We start from the raw sequence: 18,461 nt of genomic DNA on the forward strand, positions 1-18,461 counted from the left end.
TTGCAAACCTACATAATCTGTGTTGTGTGTGGAGATTTTCACATAAGCATCTGGATAGTTTGTCAACTACCTTTGTAATTGAATGAGTTTTGATTTAACCATCTCCAGCAACTTTAATAACAGTAAGCTGTGAATTGATGGGCATTATTGTTAGTAATTTATTTAGATATTGCATCACATAAAAATAAAAAATACTCATTGATGTTTTATTTAATGGACCAACAAACTGAACAAAGTAGTTCAAGTATAGAATAAAATCTTAACTAAAAACGTTACCTTGTGGAATCCAATCATACTTATATTAAAACACACCAATAGTTTTATTAGCCATGAGAGATTGGCTGGTGCCAAAATGATCTTGAAACAATTTCAAGTTTACATTTGCACAAGTATTCAGTGTGCACATACTTTTGTTACAGGAAAAAAATCTGCACTACATAAGATTTTTGAGCACACAGACTACTAAAAATTAGAGGGAACATTGGCCGAATAGACCTGTGCGCATGATATTAAATTAAATTAATATATATATATTTTTTTAAACAGAGAGGGTAGTGGAGGCTGGTACAATAGGGATATGGACATAAGAAAAAGGGAGGGTTATGGGTCCAAGAAAGGGAAAGTTTACATTGTTGGGTAGGTTTACAATGTTGACCAAAAGGCCTGTACTGTGCTGGAATATTTTATATTCTATCTATGTTTATTGAACAATGTGAAAAGAGAAACAGCTCAACAGTCCACCCAACCCCACCCCAGCCCCTTTAAATCGTAGGAATTCAGCCAGCTGCAGATGATCAGTCAACCAGCCAGATCACCCAAGTCCTTCTCTCAGTGTTTATGCTTGATTCTGAGTGGAAGATGGGTCAGCTATGAGTTTCCCCAATCGCTGACCTAGTTACCTTCCGAGTTCAGATCCAACTTACACCCTGTTTCAATTCAGTTCAGAATTAGGAATTTTTTAGAACTGATTTTAGAAACAAGATACAGCATGGAAACTAGACTGTGCTGACCATCATTCACATTCATCTTGCGTTCATCCTTACCCAGTCTGGCCTATGTGTGACTTCAGACCTAGCTCATGTGGTTGTCCCTTACAATTCCTTCTCAAGCAGCCTTGCAAGCCGATCCTATTACAAGTTCCTGACCCTATTACAAGTGCCAAGTAGGGATGGGCAATTAACAATGGCCTTGGCAGTAACACTCAGATTTCTAAAAGAGAGTCATTACTATTATCAATCTTTAGCTTGGATAACCATTTGATGAACCATGGATAATCTTAACACATCCCAGTCACCCTGGTCACAGCCTCTTCTCACTGCTCCCTTCGAACAGAAGGCACAGAAGCCTAAAGTCCAGCACCCTCGATTCAAGAACAGTTTCTATCCAACAGTTATCAGACTCTTGCTACCCTAACCATCAAATTCTCCAGGAGCACTAAAAGATGTGTCTGCATTATTGAAACATCACTTTTTTTCTTGCACTAATTGCAACTGTGAATGTATATTTATCTATGCTTTTAAACGCATTATCTAATTTTCTGTCTTGGTATATTATGGTCAGCTTTCTACAGACATCTCGGGAGACAAGCTTTCTACAGAACTTCATGCACCCATGATGAGCTCGTGTACTTTGCTGCTAACTTTCACCTGACCTCAAAGTCACTCTCCCTTTTCTGATCTCTCTGTCTCCATATCAGGAGACAAGCCAATTAAAACCTTTTGTTAGTCTGGATGCCTCCCCCAGCCGACATTGTCTGCATTCTGAGATTTCCTGTTATTTTTATTGCTCATCCTGCTTATTCCTTGAAAAGGGGCTCAGGCCAGAAATGTCAGCAATATACCTTTACCTCCTATAAACACCGAAAGACCGGCTGAGTTCCTCCAGCATCTCGGGTTTTTTTTCTACAGACACATTGTCTTCCTTACCACTGTAGTTAGTGTATCTTTTGAACCCGTATGGCTGCAGCAAGTAAGAATTTTGGTGCATCTGTGTACTTGTGTCTATGACAATAAATCAGTGGTTTTGAAACATTTTCTTTCCACTCATATTCCACTTTAAGTAATCCCTATGCCATAGATGCTCTGTGATTAGTGTGTGATTGGAAAGAAAAAGTTTGAAAACCACTGCAATATCTCTCTCTTATCTTAATTTTCTGCCTGTAATGGTGCACACTTAAAGAATGAGTTATACACAAAGAAACAAAAATAACTTTTATTTATACTTGGCCTCCTCTCTCTTGAAAATGCTCCAGACCTATAGAATTCCCTTCACAGGGTACAACACTTTCAACAGCTTCACAGCCTTGGTCAGATTAAATGGAGCCTCAGCCCACACAGGAGATACATTAGGGCAGGTTAAAGGGATAGGTCTTCAGGAAGAAAGGAGAAGATAGTTGGAAAGGATATTAAAGGGAAGTGGAGTAAGGACAAGAGGTTGATGAGCTGAGTTCCTGGCCGCAAGGCAGGAGAGTTGCTTGATGTTAAAAAGAGAAGGCTTCTCTGATGTAGGTCAACGTCACACAGAACACCATGGTGTCGGACTCTTGTCAAAATGAAAAGTGCAGAAGGCATCAGCCTTGCGGGTCTGTGGACTTGAACCTCCAACATGTCCACCTAATAGCAGTCCACAAACACCCAGCAGGATGTCGTTAATTTTCCAACACAGTTAAAAGATGTCAGAGGGAGTCAGATAAACATCATGGTGCTTGAGTCAAACCACACCCTGAACACCTTGTGTTGCAAAAAAGCAGCATTATTGGAAAAGATGGGAGGAACGTTGCTCTTATCAATCTGAAAGGAAAGCTTCTCAAAGGCAACTTTATAGGAGTATGAGGTTGTTAAGATGAAGAGGAATTCTAAAATTGTGAGAACAGGGTAGGAGGCCACAGCATAAATGAACAAGAACCAAAGTTAAGACTGATGTTAGGAAATGATCAGCCTGTGGAAGGGATCACCCAAGGATGGTCACAAAGTCGTATCGCTCCATCGATCCAGCAAAGGAGAACATCTGACTTCTCTTGCACAAAGCTTCCACATAATTAACATCAATTACAGACTGTCATTAGGTTATGTAAGGGTTGTGTTCCTGAGAATTGTCTGCAAGTTAATTTCCCTGTTGTCGGATTTATCTGTTTTCCACTTACCTATATCTTATCGCTCTACATACACTTGCTATAATTATTTCATTTCATTGAATGATAACCCTGACACAATCTGTAATTAAACTAACAGAAAATAAATATATGCTGTATGTATCCAGTCATCCATGAACACCATGAAACATTTAATTATTGTTGTCATAACGAATTTGACAAATGTATGGGAGAATTTGCATAAAATTAGAATTTTCTAAGACTGGACATTTGTAACCTGGGAAGCCCCTTTGGTCTCCTCTACATTGGAGAGACTGGAAGCAGTCTGGGAGATCGCTCTGTTGAGCACCTTATCTCTGTCCTCCACAACCTCCCAGTGGCCACCCATTTCAATTCTCCATCCCATTCCCTTGCTGGCATGTCTGTCCATGGTCTCATGCACAGTCAGACTGAGACCACCCACAAATTAGAGGAACGACACCTCATCTTCTGACTGGGCATCCTCCAACCAGATGGCAATAATATCGACTTCTCTGGCTTTAATTTAAACTCTCTCTCCCCCCCCCCCCCCACCCCCCCCCCCCCCACCTTTCCCTATCTCCATCTCTCCCTTCCGTCTCCTTTCACACAAACATAATAAATTCCTACCTAGTCCCTTATCGTATCCAATGAACACCTTTTGTTGCTCTGGATTCCTCCCCCATTGTTTGAATTCTGAGACTTCCTGTTTCTGTCTTATTCTACTTTTTCCTTGAAGAAGGGCTGAGGCCCGAAATGTCAGCAGAACACAGTATCTTTGTCTTGAGGCGCTGAAAAGGCCTGTACTAAATACATTTACAATCCAAACATGCACACACACAGTCAGAAAAAACACATGCACATACACATACTTGCACAGACACACACAGACAGATGCACACACTCCCACACACAGACACACTCACACAAACACAGGCACACACACATTCAGACATCCACCCAAGCATGCACACAGACACATAAGCACAAAGACATGCACACAAACACACAGGGCATGCAGAAACAACCCATATACAAGACATTCATTTGACTATTGTAAGATCATGGGTATTACTCTGCCATGACGGTTACTCATTTCAGGGATTTACTTTTCAATCTGCATTGCATTTGAATGATCAAAAATGATAAGTTGGGTTGCATGAAGTCACCAGTAGAGTGAAACATGAAAGTCTGCAGATGCTGTGATTGTAGTAAATATTCTAAATTTCTATAAAAATTCAGCAGATCCCATGGCGTCCATCTCAGAGGCAAAGAAATATAACTTTAGTTTGGGCCTGAGCTCTTCATCAAGGTAGCTTGATGCAGGACTCAGGCTCAAGTTGTTGGTTAGATATTGCAAGTCACCAGTGGTTAAGTTTTGATGGGAAGACACAATTTAAATTGGAGGGCACAATTCTAAGAGATATACAGCAGGAAATACGTGGCTAAGAGACTGGTACAGGAGACAGGGTTTCAAGTTCTTGGATCATTGGGATCTATTTTGGGGAAGTATGACTGATTCAAAAAGAATGGGATACACCTGAACTCAAAGGGTTCCAATATCCTGGAGGGAGTGTTTAATATAGCTATTAGGGATGGTTTAAATTAAGTTGGCAAGGGGACGGAAACCAGGGTGTTAAGGTCGAGATATAGAAAAAAGTCAAAGATAACATGCAGCAAAGATGACAAAAAAAAAGCAGATGAAAAGACAGGATAATTTGCTGAACAATAAGAAACAGAACAAAATTGGTAACAGATAGTGTACTTAAATGCACGGAGCTTTAGGAATAAAGTAGATGACCTTGTTGGACAGCTACAGATTGAAAGATATGACACTGTGGTCATCAGCAAGACATGCCTTAAGACAAAATGAACTGACCCAGTATGTAAAAGATGACACAAATTTCTTGTTTATTTTCATTGTGCAATGACATTGTTTAATGGGTTTAATGTATCATATATGTTGAACGTTGAGTGGGTGGGGAGGGGCGGTGAAGGAGGGAGGTAAGGGAGGGGGGAAAAGGGGAGAAAATGACACTGTGTATATTCAAGAGGGAAACGTTTGTGTGTATTTTGGTCAGTATGGTTCATAGTGTGAAAAATTTAAAAAAATTTAAAAATGATGAATGTGATTGGGAGCTCAATGTCCAAGGGTACAGAGTGTATAGGAAAGATAAGCAGGTAGGTAGAGGGGGTGGTGTGGCCCTGATGGTAAGCAATATTAAATCACTAGAAAAAATGGACATAGGGTCAGAAGTGTTATTATCATTATGGGTTGCACTAAGAAATGGCAAGGGTAAAAGGAACCTATTAGCAGGTATATACAGGCCACCAAACAACAGCCAGGAAGTGGACCATGAGTTGCAGCTAGAACTAGAAAAAGTGTGTCAGAAGGAAAATGTCAAAATAATTATGGGGGATTTTAACATGAAAGGGGATTGGAAAAGTCAGGAATGTACTGGATCTCAGGAGAGAGAGTTTGTAGAATGCCTACGGATGGTTTGGAATTGCTTGTCAATAAGGCCACCGGGGATCGGCGATTTTGGATTGGGTACTGTGTAATGAACCTGAGGTGACTGGGGAACTAAAGGTGATGGAACCCTTAAGAAGCAGTAATCATAATATGATTGAGTTCAGTTCAAATATGAAAAGGAGAAGCTAATATCAGGTGTGTCAATATTTAAGTGGAACAAAGGAAATTACAATGGTATGAAAGAGGAAAGTAAGCCAGATAGAGGAACAGCAGAGCAGAATTGGATGATATTTCTACAAGAAATAAGGAAAGCACAGGAGAGATATATTCCAAGAAGAAAGAAAATTATGAATGGAAAAATGGCACAAATGTGGCTAACAAGAGAGGTTAAGGCTAAAATAAAAGCAAAAGGGAAGGCATACAAGGGAGCAAAAACTAGTGGGAAACAGGGGACTGTCGCAAATATGGTTCCACTGTTTAAGAAAGGAGGGAGACAGCAAAAAATGACAGGCCTAATGGTCTGACGCCAGTAGTTGGAAAGTTATTGGAGTTGATCCTCAAGGACAAAGTTATGAAATACCTCGAGGTAATATCCTGCCTAAACAACTTATTGGAATTTTTTGAGGTAATCTCAACTAAGATGGACAAGAAGTGGTTGTGGATGTTGCCTATTTGGATTTTCAAAAAGCCTTTGATATAAGAACCCATGGAATTACAGGAAAGGTGTTACACTGGGTGGAGCATTGGCTGATAGGCAGAAAGTAAAGGGTGGGAATAAAGGGATTCTGTTCTGGTTGGTTGCTGGTTACTAGTGGTCCGCAGGGACCAGTGTTGGGGCCACTTCTTTTTTCAATGTATATTGATGATTTAGATTATGGAATGAATAGTTTTGTGGATAAGTTTGCAGATGACACCAAAGAAGGTAGTGGAGTACGAAGTGTAGAAGTAACTGAAACATTGCAGGGAAACTTGGACAGTTTAGGAGGGTGGGCAAAGAAATAGCAGATGAGATACAATGTTGAGAAACATATAGTTGTACATTTTGGAAGGAAAAATAAATGGGCAGATAAATTATTTAGATGAGGAGAAAATACAAATTCTGAAGTGCAGAGGGACTTGGGGTCCTCATGCAGGATACCCTAAAGGTTAACCACCAGGTTGGATCGGCAGTATGAAAGTGAATGGCATTCGTTTCAAGAGGAAGAGTGCATAAGAGTAAGGAGGTGTTGAGGAGGCTCTATGGGGGGCACTGTTGAGACCTCATTTGGAGTACAGTGTGCAGCTTTAGGCCCCTTATCTTAGAAGGGATATACTGATGTTGTAAAAAGTTCGGAGAAGATTTACGATGATGATTCCTGGAACGCAAGGGCTAACATATAAGGAGCGTTTAACAGCTTTTGGACTGATTCATTGGAGCATAGAAGAATGAGAAGGGATCTCACAGAAACATTTCAAATGCTGAAGGGATTGGACAGAGTAGATGTGAATAAGTTGTTTCCCTTGGAAGGTGAGTCCAGGACAAGAGGGATATAATGGAAGATTCTAACCGTGTTTCTTACTTTTGCAGCTCTGGGTTCTGCAAGGCTGAGAACCTGCTTGTGTTTTAGAATCAGCAGACATAAGCTAAATTCCACCGAGGGGTCAGAGATGCTGTTATCTGATGAAAGGACATCACTGTACCAAGAACATTTAATCTTCCTGCTTGTTTTGGTCACAGACTGTCAGAGGCCTAGCCTTAATGCAAAATAAACCATTATATTCAAAGTGATAAGCTGAAAATTATGTTATTCGGATAGAAGCCTTGCATGTTAGCTTGCTCACTTATCTTTCTTTTTGTGCTGGGAATAGGTGCTTGGGTAAGCAGTTTTTGGGTAATATAAGCCATGGTCCCGCTGCTGAAGTTTGATTCTCCGAGAGGTGGCAACATCTCTCAGCAAGAAGAACTTCTAGAGTCCAGCCAACGTCCCGCCCCGACAACCTACTACAAGTGTGCAGTCGTTGCCTCGCTTCGGCAGTTGGGACCAGTCCAAGCGTTGATAAGTATAGTTGGGAAGGGCTTGCATATTGTAGTTTGAAATCAGCTTTTGATTTTGTAATAAACATCTGTATAATCTGAACTGCTCTCGGTGTGTGTATGTCTATTTTCTTTCGGTAGCTCAAACACTGTGACCAATCTAAAACGAACAAAATGAGAGGTATAACTTTACCCAAGACAAGGGTACAGTCTTAGAATTAGAGGGTACCCATTTAAAACAGAGGTGAGAAATTTCTTTAGCCAGAGGATAGATTTGTGGAATCCATGGCCACATACAGCTGTGAAGGACCAATCATTGGGGGAGTTTAAGGAGGAGATTGATAGGTATCTAATTAATCAGGGCATTAAGGGAGATGGGGGAAAAGGCTAGAAATTGGATCTAGATGGGAAAACTGTTTTGCTCATGATGGGAGTGGTGGTGCAGACTCTTGTGATCTGGGGGTTTATGTGCATAGTTCAATGAACGTAGCAAGACTGGATGAAAAAATAGTTTAAAAAAGCATGTGAAACTTTTGGCTTTACAACCAGTCATACTCTATAAGAGCAAAGAAATCATGACTAGTTCAGTCACAACCGTAATATTGCGTCAAGTCTAGGTGCCATACTTCAGAAAGGATGCAACGGTTTCAGGGAGAGTGCAAAGGGGATCTACTGCAATGGGAAGTGGGAGACTTTTGATCACGTGGATAAACTGGAGAAGCTAGAAAGAGAGGAAGTAGTGCGAGCATCTGCCTGAGGCATTGGTAATTATGAGAGACTGGACAAAGTGAATTGGGAGATACTTCCCCTTGTGAAATGGCCAAAAATTGGAGGATTTAGAATTAAGTCAATATGTAAAAGAACGGTTAGTGTAGGGGAAGGCAAGGTTAGTGTAGTGGTTAGCGCAACAGTTTTACAGTGCCAGCAACTGGGTTTAAATCCAGCACTGACTGTAAGAAGTCTGTACGTTCTCCCTGTATCTGTGTGAGTTTCATCAGGTGCTCTAGTTTCCTCCAACCCTTCAAAATGTACAGGGTCTCTAGGTTAATTGGGGTGTTTGGGCAGCACTGGCTTGTAGGCCGGGTCCTGCATGTCTTAAAAAAAGGGAAACACAGATAAAACTTCTTTGACAGTGCAATGAATGGTTAGGCTCTGGAATTTACATGGGAATACTGGAGACAGATTCAATTGTGCCTTTCGAAAGGGAAGTGGTCAAATACAGGAGAGGAAGGAAGGTGTGGGACAAGCTGCACTGCTAAGGACAAAGTTTCCTTTCATGCCGTAACCTTTCAGTGGTTCTGTGTATAGGCTGAGCTGACAGGACTCACGTGAGGGAAGCAGATGCCATGAAAACCCATCAATTGTAGATATCATCTATTTGAGTGAAGTGAGCAGGTGTTGATTGCCTGGAACTGGCAGCACACTGGAAAATTCAGAGCTGTTGTGGCAAAGCCTGAATCTGCACTGTGGGGGCCAACCATATTACAGGCACCTGAACACCATGTCCAACTCATCTGCTACTGTAACATCCTGTCACTTTATATCAGAATCACATTACACAACAGCACAGAAACAGGCCCTTTGGCCCTTCTGGTCTGTGATGAACTATAATTCTGCCTAGTCCCACTGATCTGCACCCAGACCAAATCCCTCCATACCTCTCCCATCCAAATTTGCTTAAATATCAAAATCGAGCCTGCATTCACCACTTCAGCCTGCAGCTTGTTCCCACTCCCACCATCTCTGTGCTAAGAAATTCCCCCTAATGTTCCCTTTAAACTCTTCCCCTTTCAACCTTAATCCATGTCTTCGAGTTTATACCTCAGTGGAAAAAAACATGCTTGCATTTACTCGATCTATAATTTTGTACATCTTATATTTCTAATTCCTTTTCTTACTTCTGCAGAGCATCTCTTTTCATGAAGAAGAACAACTTTAATCTCCTCCTTGAATTATCCATCCCATTCACACTCAGAGCAACCAACTCCAGGCCTACCCCACTGTTCCAAACTTAAATCCATAGGATGCCAAAGAGGCCCTGTGGTTAATAAGGAATTACTTAAGGTGGTATGTGAGTGGGATTAAAAAAGGTTGAGAACCACACCACTAATTAATCTACTTGACTTTCATAGCCTTCAGGCCCCAACATTTTTTCACCTCTGATGATGGTGTCCCACACTGCCTTGAGACACTAATACTGAATTTTTCCCTTTCTGATAATACTCATCAGAATATCCTATCCTGTGAAACAGTCAGGTCAACAACACTTCCATTTGATCTCAGTGAGAGGGAACAACGGGGAAGTACAAGATCCAATGGAAACTTATTGAGTTGAACACATAGAAATGGCCCTTCGGCCTACTGCGACCACACTGACTATCATGCCTGGCTCTGCTAATCTCACTTGCCTACATTAATTCTATCGGCTTCTCTTCCCTGCTCACTGAAGTGTCTGTCCAGATGCTGTTCCTCCCTCCACCACCTCCCCAGCTGCTCTTTGCAGATCTTATCTCTTTTTCCCTCAGGTTCCCTCCAAACCTCTTCCCCCTCACCTTAAATCTATGCCCTCTAGTTTTAGACACCCCTGCCACAAGAAAACAGCACTGTCTTCCCTATCTACACCTCCCATTAATTTCACATACAAGAGTGGATATGGAGATTATTTCTTTTATGATTGAGAGAATCCAGGACTAACCACTTAAAAGGACAGCATGGTCAGCGTAGCAATTTGCACAACATTGTTACAGCGCCAGCAATCAGGACTGTGTTTCAAATTTCTTGCTGTCTGTAAGGAATTTGTAGATTCTCCCTTGTCTGCGTGGCTTTCTTCTAGTTTTATCCCACCTTTTGAAATGTACTGGGGTTTGTCAGTCAATTGGGTGTAATTGGGTGGCACGGGCTCATGGGCTGAAATGGCCTGTTACCGTTCTGTATGTCTTAAAATAAAATAAAGGAACCTTCCATTTAAGATGGAGGCAAAATGTCTTTTCTCTGACGATTCTCTCAGAGGGTGGTGGAGAAGGATATCTTTGAATATTTTTCAAGCAAAGGTAGATAAATAAGCAAGAATAGGGGAAGGTTAGTGTGAAGACAGGAAAGCAAATGCAATCAAAGAAGCTGCAAATTTTTTATATGACAGAGCAGGTTCAAGGTGCCAAATAGCACAATCTTGCTCCAAGTTCATTTCTACATCTGTGTGTTGTATTGAGTATAAGAATTTATTGTCAAGTATAGAAATACAATGTACAGATGCAGCAAAATTCTTTATTTATTGCAACCGCACAGTTACACAAGATACACCAACATTACTATAAATAACCATAAAATGCCATGTGTCAAAAAAATAAAGGATAAATAAACATGCACATTTGCAGTTGGTGCAATAAAGAAGAGATATTTGCCTGCATGCAAATACAGTGTCAGAGTGACGGAGTTTGAGGCTGTCTCAGCTGCACTTACCGCAAATACAGTGTCAGAGTGATGGAGTTTGAGGCTGTCTCAGCTGCACTTACCCGCTTGTTCCCCTTAACTCTTCATTCCCCGTGTCTTCAATGATGCAGCTTCTACTGTTTTCTTGCACAGGGAATTCCAGATAGGTTTCAAAAAGATCATCCTTCATTCCCCCACTAAGTTCACATTTCATTTTTTGCAATCCATAGGCCAAAAGTGCTCTGTGATTAGTAAGTGATTGCTTAAGGTGGTATGAGGGTGGAAAGAAAAAGTTTGAAAACCACTGTTTTAATTGTCCCTCATTGACTCGTTATGTGCACGGTTTCAGAACTCCAAAGGAAATGCACCAATGACAATTTTTCTCAAGCAAAATATTTCAGTAACAATTGGGTCTAGAGCAATGATTCTCAACCTTCCCACACATGCCACCTTAAGCAATCCCTTACTAATCACAGAGCACCTTTGGCCTAGGGATTGTTTAAGGTGGCATGTGAGACTAGAGGGGCAGTTTGAAATCCACTGCCCTAAACAAAAGAATAGAGATCCATCTATTCTTGGTGTGACCTCTCCTAGAGGCAGCTCATCGAGGCAACTGTGACACTTCTACTTTCTAAGAAGTCTGAGGAGATTTGGCATTTTATTGAATGCACTACCATACTTGTACATAAGCAGTGTAGCCTGCACACTGTAGCCTGCACACTGTAGCCTGCACACTGTAGCCTGCACACTGTAGCCTGCACACTGTAGCCTGCACACTGTAGCCTGCACACTGTAGCCTGCACACTGTAGCCTGCACACTGTAGCCTGCACACTGTAGCCTGCACACTGTAGCCTGCACACTGTAGCCTGCACACTGTAGCCTGCACACTGTAGCCTGCACACTGTAGCCTGCACACTGTAGCCTGCACACTGTAGCCTGCACACTGTAGCCTGCACACTGTAGCCTGCACACTGTAGCCTGCACACTGTAGCCTGCACACTGTAGCCTGCACACTGTAGCCTGCACACTGTAGCCTGCACACTGTAGCCTGCACACTGTAGCCTGCACACTGTAGCCTGCACACTGTAGCCTGCACACTGTAGCCTGCACACTGTAGCCTGCACACTGTAGCCTGCACACTGTAGCCTGCACACTGTAGCCTGCACACTGTAGCCTGCACACTGTAGCCTGCACACTGTAGCCTGCACACTGTAGCCTGCACACTGTAGCCTGCACACTGTAGCCTGCACACTGTAGCCTGCACACTGTAGCCTGCACACTGTAGCCTGCACACTGTAGCCTGCACACTGTAGCCTGCACACTGTAGCCTGCACACTGTAGCCTGCACACTGTAGCCTGCACACTGTAGCCTGCACACTGTAGCCTGCACACTGTAGCCTGCACACTGTAGCCTGCACACTGTAGCCTGCACACTGTAGCCTGCACACTGTAGCCTGCACACTGTAGCCTGCACACTGTAGCCTGCACACTGTAGCCTGCACACTGTAGCCTGCACACTGTAGCCTGCACACTGTAGCCTGCACACTGTAGCCTGCACACTGTAGCCTGCACACTGTAGCCTGCACACTGTAGCCTGCACACTGTAGCCTGCACACTGTAGCCTGCACACTGTAGCCTGCACACTGTAGCCTGCACACTGTAGCCTGCACACTGTAGCCTGCACACTGTAGCCTGCACACTGTAGCCTGCACACTGTAGCCTGCACACTGTAGCCTGCACACTGTAGCCTGCACACTGTAGCCTGCACACTGTAGCCTGCACACTGTAGCCTGCACACTGTAGCCTGCACACTGTAGCCTGCACACTGTAGCCTGCACACTGTAGCCTGCACACTGTAGCCTGCACACTGTAGCCTGCACACTGTAGCCTGCACACTGTAGCCTGCACACTGTAGCCTGCACACTGTAGCCTGCACACTGTAGCCTGCACACTGTAGCCTGCACACTGTAGCCTGCACACTGTAGCCTGCACACTGTAGCCTGCACACTGTAGCCTGCACACTGTAGCCTGCACACTGTAGCCTGCACACTGTAGCCTGCACACTGTAGCCTGCACACTGTAGCCTGCACACTGTAGCCTGCACACTGTAGCCTGCACACTGTAGCCTGCACACTGTAGCCTGCACACTGTAGCCTGCACACTGTAGCCTGCACACTGTAGCCTGCACACTGTAGCCTGCACACTGTAGCCTGCACACTGTAGCCTGCACACTGTAGCCTGCACACTGTAGCCTGCACACTGTAGCCTGCACACTGTAGCCTGCACACTGTAGCCTGCACACTGTAGCCTGCACACTGTAGCCTGCACACTGTAGCCTGCACACTGTAGCCTGCACACTGTAGCCTGCACACTGTAGCCTGCACACTGTAGCCTGCACACTGTAGCTTGCACACTGTAGCTTGCACACTGCAGCTTGCACACTGCAGCTTGCACACTGTAGATAGCACACTGCAGCTTGCACACTGCAGCTTGCACACTGCAGCTTGCACACTGCAGCTTGCACACTGCAGCTTGCACACTGTAGCTTGCACACTGTAGCTTGCACACTGTAGCTTGCACACTGCAGCTTGCACACTGTAGCTTGCACACTGTAGCTTGCACACTGTAGCTTGCACACTGTAGCTTGCACACTGTAGCTTGCACACTGCAGATAGCACACTGTAGCTTGCACACTGTAGATAGCACACTGTAGATAGCACACTGTAGATAGTACACTGTAGATAGCACACTGTAGATTGCACACTGTAGATTGCACACTGTAGATTGCACACTGTAGATTGCACACTGTAGATTGCACACTGTAGATTGCACACTGTAGATAGCACACTGTAGATAGCACACTGCAGATAGCACACTGTAGATTGCACACTGTAGATTGCACACTGCAGATTGCACACTGTAGATAGCACACTGAAGATAGCACACTGTAGATAGCACACTGTAGATAGCACACTGTAGATTGCACACTGTAGATAGCACACTGTAGATAGCACACTGCAGATAGCACACTGTAGATTGCACACTGTAGATAGCACACTGTAGATAGCACACTGTAGATAGCACACTGTAGATAGCACACTGCAGATAGCACACTGCAGATAGCACACTGTAGATAGCACACTGTAGATAGCACACTGTAGATAGCACACTGTAGATTGCACACTGTAGATTGCACACTGTAGATAGCACACTGTAGATTGCACACTGTAGATTGCACACTGCAGATAGCACACTGCAGATAGCACACTGCAGATAGCACACTGTAGATAGCACACTGTAGATGGCACACTGTAGATGGCACACTGTAGATGGCACACTGTAGATGGCACACTGTAGATAGCACACTGTAGATAGCACACTGCAGATAGCACACTGCAGATAGCACACTGCAGATAGCACACTGCAGATAGCACACTGCAGATTGCACACTGTAGATTGCACACTGTAGACAGCACACTGTAGACAGCACACTGTAGACAGCACACTGTAGACAGCACACTGTAGACAGCACACTGTAGACAGCACACTGTAGACAGCACACTGTAGACAGCACACTGTAGACAGCACACTGTAGACAGCACACTGTAGACAGCACACTGTAGACAGCACACTGTAGACTGCACACTGCAGATTGCACACTGCAGATTGCACACTGCAGATAGCACACTGTAGATAGCACACTGTAGATTGCACACTGTAGATAGCACACTGTAGATTGCACACTGTAGATAGCACACTGTAGATAGCACACTGTAGATAGCACACTGTAGATAGCACACTGTAGATTGCACACTGTAGATTGCACACTGTAGATTGCACACTGTAGATTGCACACTGTAGATAGCACACTGTAGATAGCACACTGTAGATTGCACACTGTAGATTGCACACTGTAGATTGCACACTGTAGATTGCACACTGTAGATAGCACACTGTAGATAGCACACTGTAGATAGCACACTGTAGATAGCACACTGCAGATAGCACACTGCAGATAGCACACTGTAGATAGCACACTGTAGATAGCACACTGTAGATAGCACACTGTAGATAGTACACTGTAGATAGCACACTGTAGATTGCACACTGTAGATTGCACACTGTAGATTGCACACTGTAGATTGCACACTGTAGATTGCACACTGTAGATTGCACTCTGTAGATAGCACACTGCAGATAGCACACTGTAGATTGCACACTGTAGATTGCACACTGCAGATTGCACACTGTAGATAGCACACTGTAGATAGCACACTGTAGATTGCACACTGTAGATAGCACACTGTAGATTGCACACTGTAGATAGCACACTGCAGATAGCACACTGCAGATAGCACACTGTAGATTGCACACTGTAGATTGCACACTGTAGATTGCACACTGTAGATTGCACACTGTAGATTGCACACTGTAGATAGCACACTGCAGATAGCACACTGCAGATTGCACACTGTAGATAGCACACTGTAGATAGCACACTGTAGATAGCACACTGTAGATAGCACACTGTAGATAGCACACTGTAGATAGCACACTGTAGATTGCACACTGTAGATTGCACACTGTAGATTGCACACTGTAGATTGCACACTGCAGATAGCACACTGCAGATAGCACACTGCAGATAGCACACTGTAGATTGCACACTGTAGATTGCACACTGTAGATTGCACACTGTAGATTGCACACTGTAGATTGCACACTGTAGATAGCACACTGTAGATTGCACACTGTAGATAGCACACTGCAGATAGCACACTGCAGATAGCACACTGTAGATAGCACACTGTAGATAGCACACTGCAGATAGCACACTGTAGATAGCACACTGTAGATAGCACACTGTAGATAGCACACTGTAGATAGCACACTGTAGATTACACACTGTAGATTGCACACTGTAGATAGCACACTGTAGATTGCACACTGTAGATAGCACACTGTAGATAGCACACTGCAGATAGCACACTGCAGATAGCACACTGTAGATTGCACACTGTAGATTGCACACTGTAGATAGCACACTGTAGATAGCACACTGTAGATAGCACACTGTAGACAGCACACTGTAGATTGCACACTGATTATTGCATCACAGCCTGGTTTGGAAACCTGAGTGCTCAGGAATCCAAAAGGCTGCAGAAAGTGGCAAACCTAATCAAGTTCATCACGAGCACCATCCATTGAATACATTTATGTGGTACACAGCTACAAGAGGGCAAGCAACATCATAAAGGACCACCATCACCCTGATCACAACCTCCCCCTCCCCCAGCACTAACTGCAATTGTGAATACTGATCTATCCTTTGAAATGTATTTATTGTCTTATTTTCTGCCTTGAAATGTCATGGTAACTTAATTTGTACCATTGTAGTCGGTGAATCTTTTCACCAGTGTGACTGCAGCAACTAAGAATTTTGTTGCATTGTTACTCACAGTGGACTATCCTCCCAACCCAAGAATTAGCCTCTTTGAAAAAGTTGACAATAAATGATAATCATACACTATTGGAGCCTATTTTAGTAGACAAGGCCACATTCAAAGGTGCAACTATGGGCAGTACAGTCAGCATTAGTAGTTAGCACACTGCTATTACAGTGTGCCAGTGACCTGGATTCGAATTCAGAGCTGTCTGTAAGGAGTTTGCATGTATTACCCATGGCCTGCATGGGTTTTCACTATGGGTTTCGTTTTTGTTTTCAAAAATCCAAAGATGTATGGGGTTAGTAGGATGCAGCATATGAAAGTGCTGGAGAAACTCAGCAGGACATACAGCATCCATAGGAAGTAAAAGAACATACGGTGTTGGTAGGTTAATAGCGTGTAATTGGGCAGCATAGATTTCATGGGCTGGTAGGGCCTTCTACCATATGGAATCGTTAAAATTAAAACTATCTGAATGAAATAGAGGAAGCATGATTGACCTACCGCCAATCGCAGTCAGGCCACGTGCAGGAGTAAGGTTTCTCGCCCGTGTGACGTCTGTAGTGGGCCTTCAGGTGGCTGCTCTTTGTGTACATCTTGCTGCAACCTGGGAACGAGCACTTGTGCACTCTGATGATGTCAGATGAGGGTGACTTTGGAAGCTTTTGGGTGGCGTCGACAACGTCCACCAGGCCGCCAATGGCGACTGACCTTGTGGCGATGGGCAGGGGCGCGATCTTCACGAACTGGCGCGTCGCATTGTTTGCCGGTGCCTGCAATAAATGGGGCACCAGGGCAAAGGACTGGCCCTGGATGTTGACAATGAACTGGGTCATCTTCACGCTGGCTGGGTATGTGGGCACAGAGTGGCTGCTGGGCACCTGGGTGGGTTGGAACTGGAGAATGACAGGAATGCTCCCAGCCACAGCTGTGTCAGGCACGTCTGGCCGGGACCCATACCGTGGGTCTTCTGAAGATCCACTAGTTTCTACCGAAGCCTCTGACTTCACTTCCACTTTGATTTCTGTAGTCGCGCTGCTCTCCGAAAGTCCTTCCTTCACCATCTCCATCTTCTCCTTCAAGAATTCCTCGATCTCCTCCAGTGTAGGGACAAAGTCGCCACAGGAGTTGGGACAAAAGTCAGGCATGGGGGACTGGGGGACCGCATTTGGCTTTGGCCAGCTCTCCAAGTTCGACGTCAACATCTGGACCACATTGCACTGCTCCAGTGGGCTCGAGTTGGTGCTACAAAAGCTGGTATCCTGGGAGTCGGGGCTGGAGCAAGAACGAGGGCTGCACCCTTCACTGCCACCATCCTCCTGCAAGGAAGGCCTTGCCCCCAGCCCACCATGGTCCAGTCCACTCCCCGAGGGCAACAGCAGATCACTCACACACAGTGGCTCACTGTGGTTTAATGAGACCATTTGCTTCCAAGCTCCAAATTAATTCCAGAGTTTAGTTCAAAAACAATGATGGAACCACGATGAGTCAAGGTACCCCACTCTGTGTATCTGCAGTTAATGTCAGAGGTACAGCACAACGAACCTGCAAGGAAACTGAAGAGCAAAACAAATGAAATTAAGAAATGTAACTGATAAGAAAATCAATCAATATTCTAGTTGTCGAGAGAGAGAGAGAGAGAGAGAGAGAGAGAGAGAGAGAGAGACACACACACACGCACAGAGATCTGTATATACATACATAAAATATACTGGCTTTACAGGCAGTGCAGAGGAATTTCAGGTTGATTCTGGAGATGAGGGGGTTGGGCTGCTTGGAGAGATTGAGTCACCTGGGACTTTACTCACTGGAATTTGGAAAAATGTGAGATAACTATAAAAAAAAATTAAAGGGAATAGTCCCAAATAGAATTGGGAAGTTGTTTCCACTGGCAGGTAAAAGTAGAACTGAGGGACAGCCTGAGTAAAAAACTTACCTCTGATGTCTCCCCTAAACCTTCATCCCCTCACTTTAAACAGATGTCCTCT

General features: G+C 44.0%; 1 protein-coding gene across 5 annotated transcripts in view; it reads right to left on the reverse strand.

Moving 5' to 3' along the window:
* The window catches only part of LOC138765192 (Krueppel-like factor 15), a 54,730-nt gene that overhangs the window by 22,024 nt on the left and 14,245 nt on the right, over nt 1-18,461 (reverse strand). For all 5 annotated transcript variants that reach the window (XR_011358519.1, XM_069942118.1, XM_069942117.1 and 2 more), the window contains exon 2: nt 16,978-18,029. Coding sequence is in view for 4 of the 5 variants with exons in the window: in XM_069942118.1 (XP_069798219.1) it covers nt 16,978-17,897 (920 nt within the window). In the remaining variant the exon portion in view is untranslated. The remainder of the gene's footprint in view (nt 1-16,977; nt 18,030-18,461) is intronic.

The sequence above is a fragment of the Narcine bancroftii genome, chromosome 5 (genome assembly GCF_036971445.1).
Source record: "Narcine bancroftii isolate sNarBan1 chromosome 5, sNarBan1.hap1, whole genome shotgun sequence".
Taxonomy (NCBI): Eukaryota; Metazoa; Chordata; class Chondrichthyes; order Torpediniformes; family Narcinidae; genus Narcine; species Narcine bancroftii.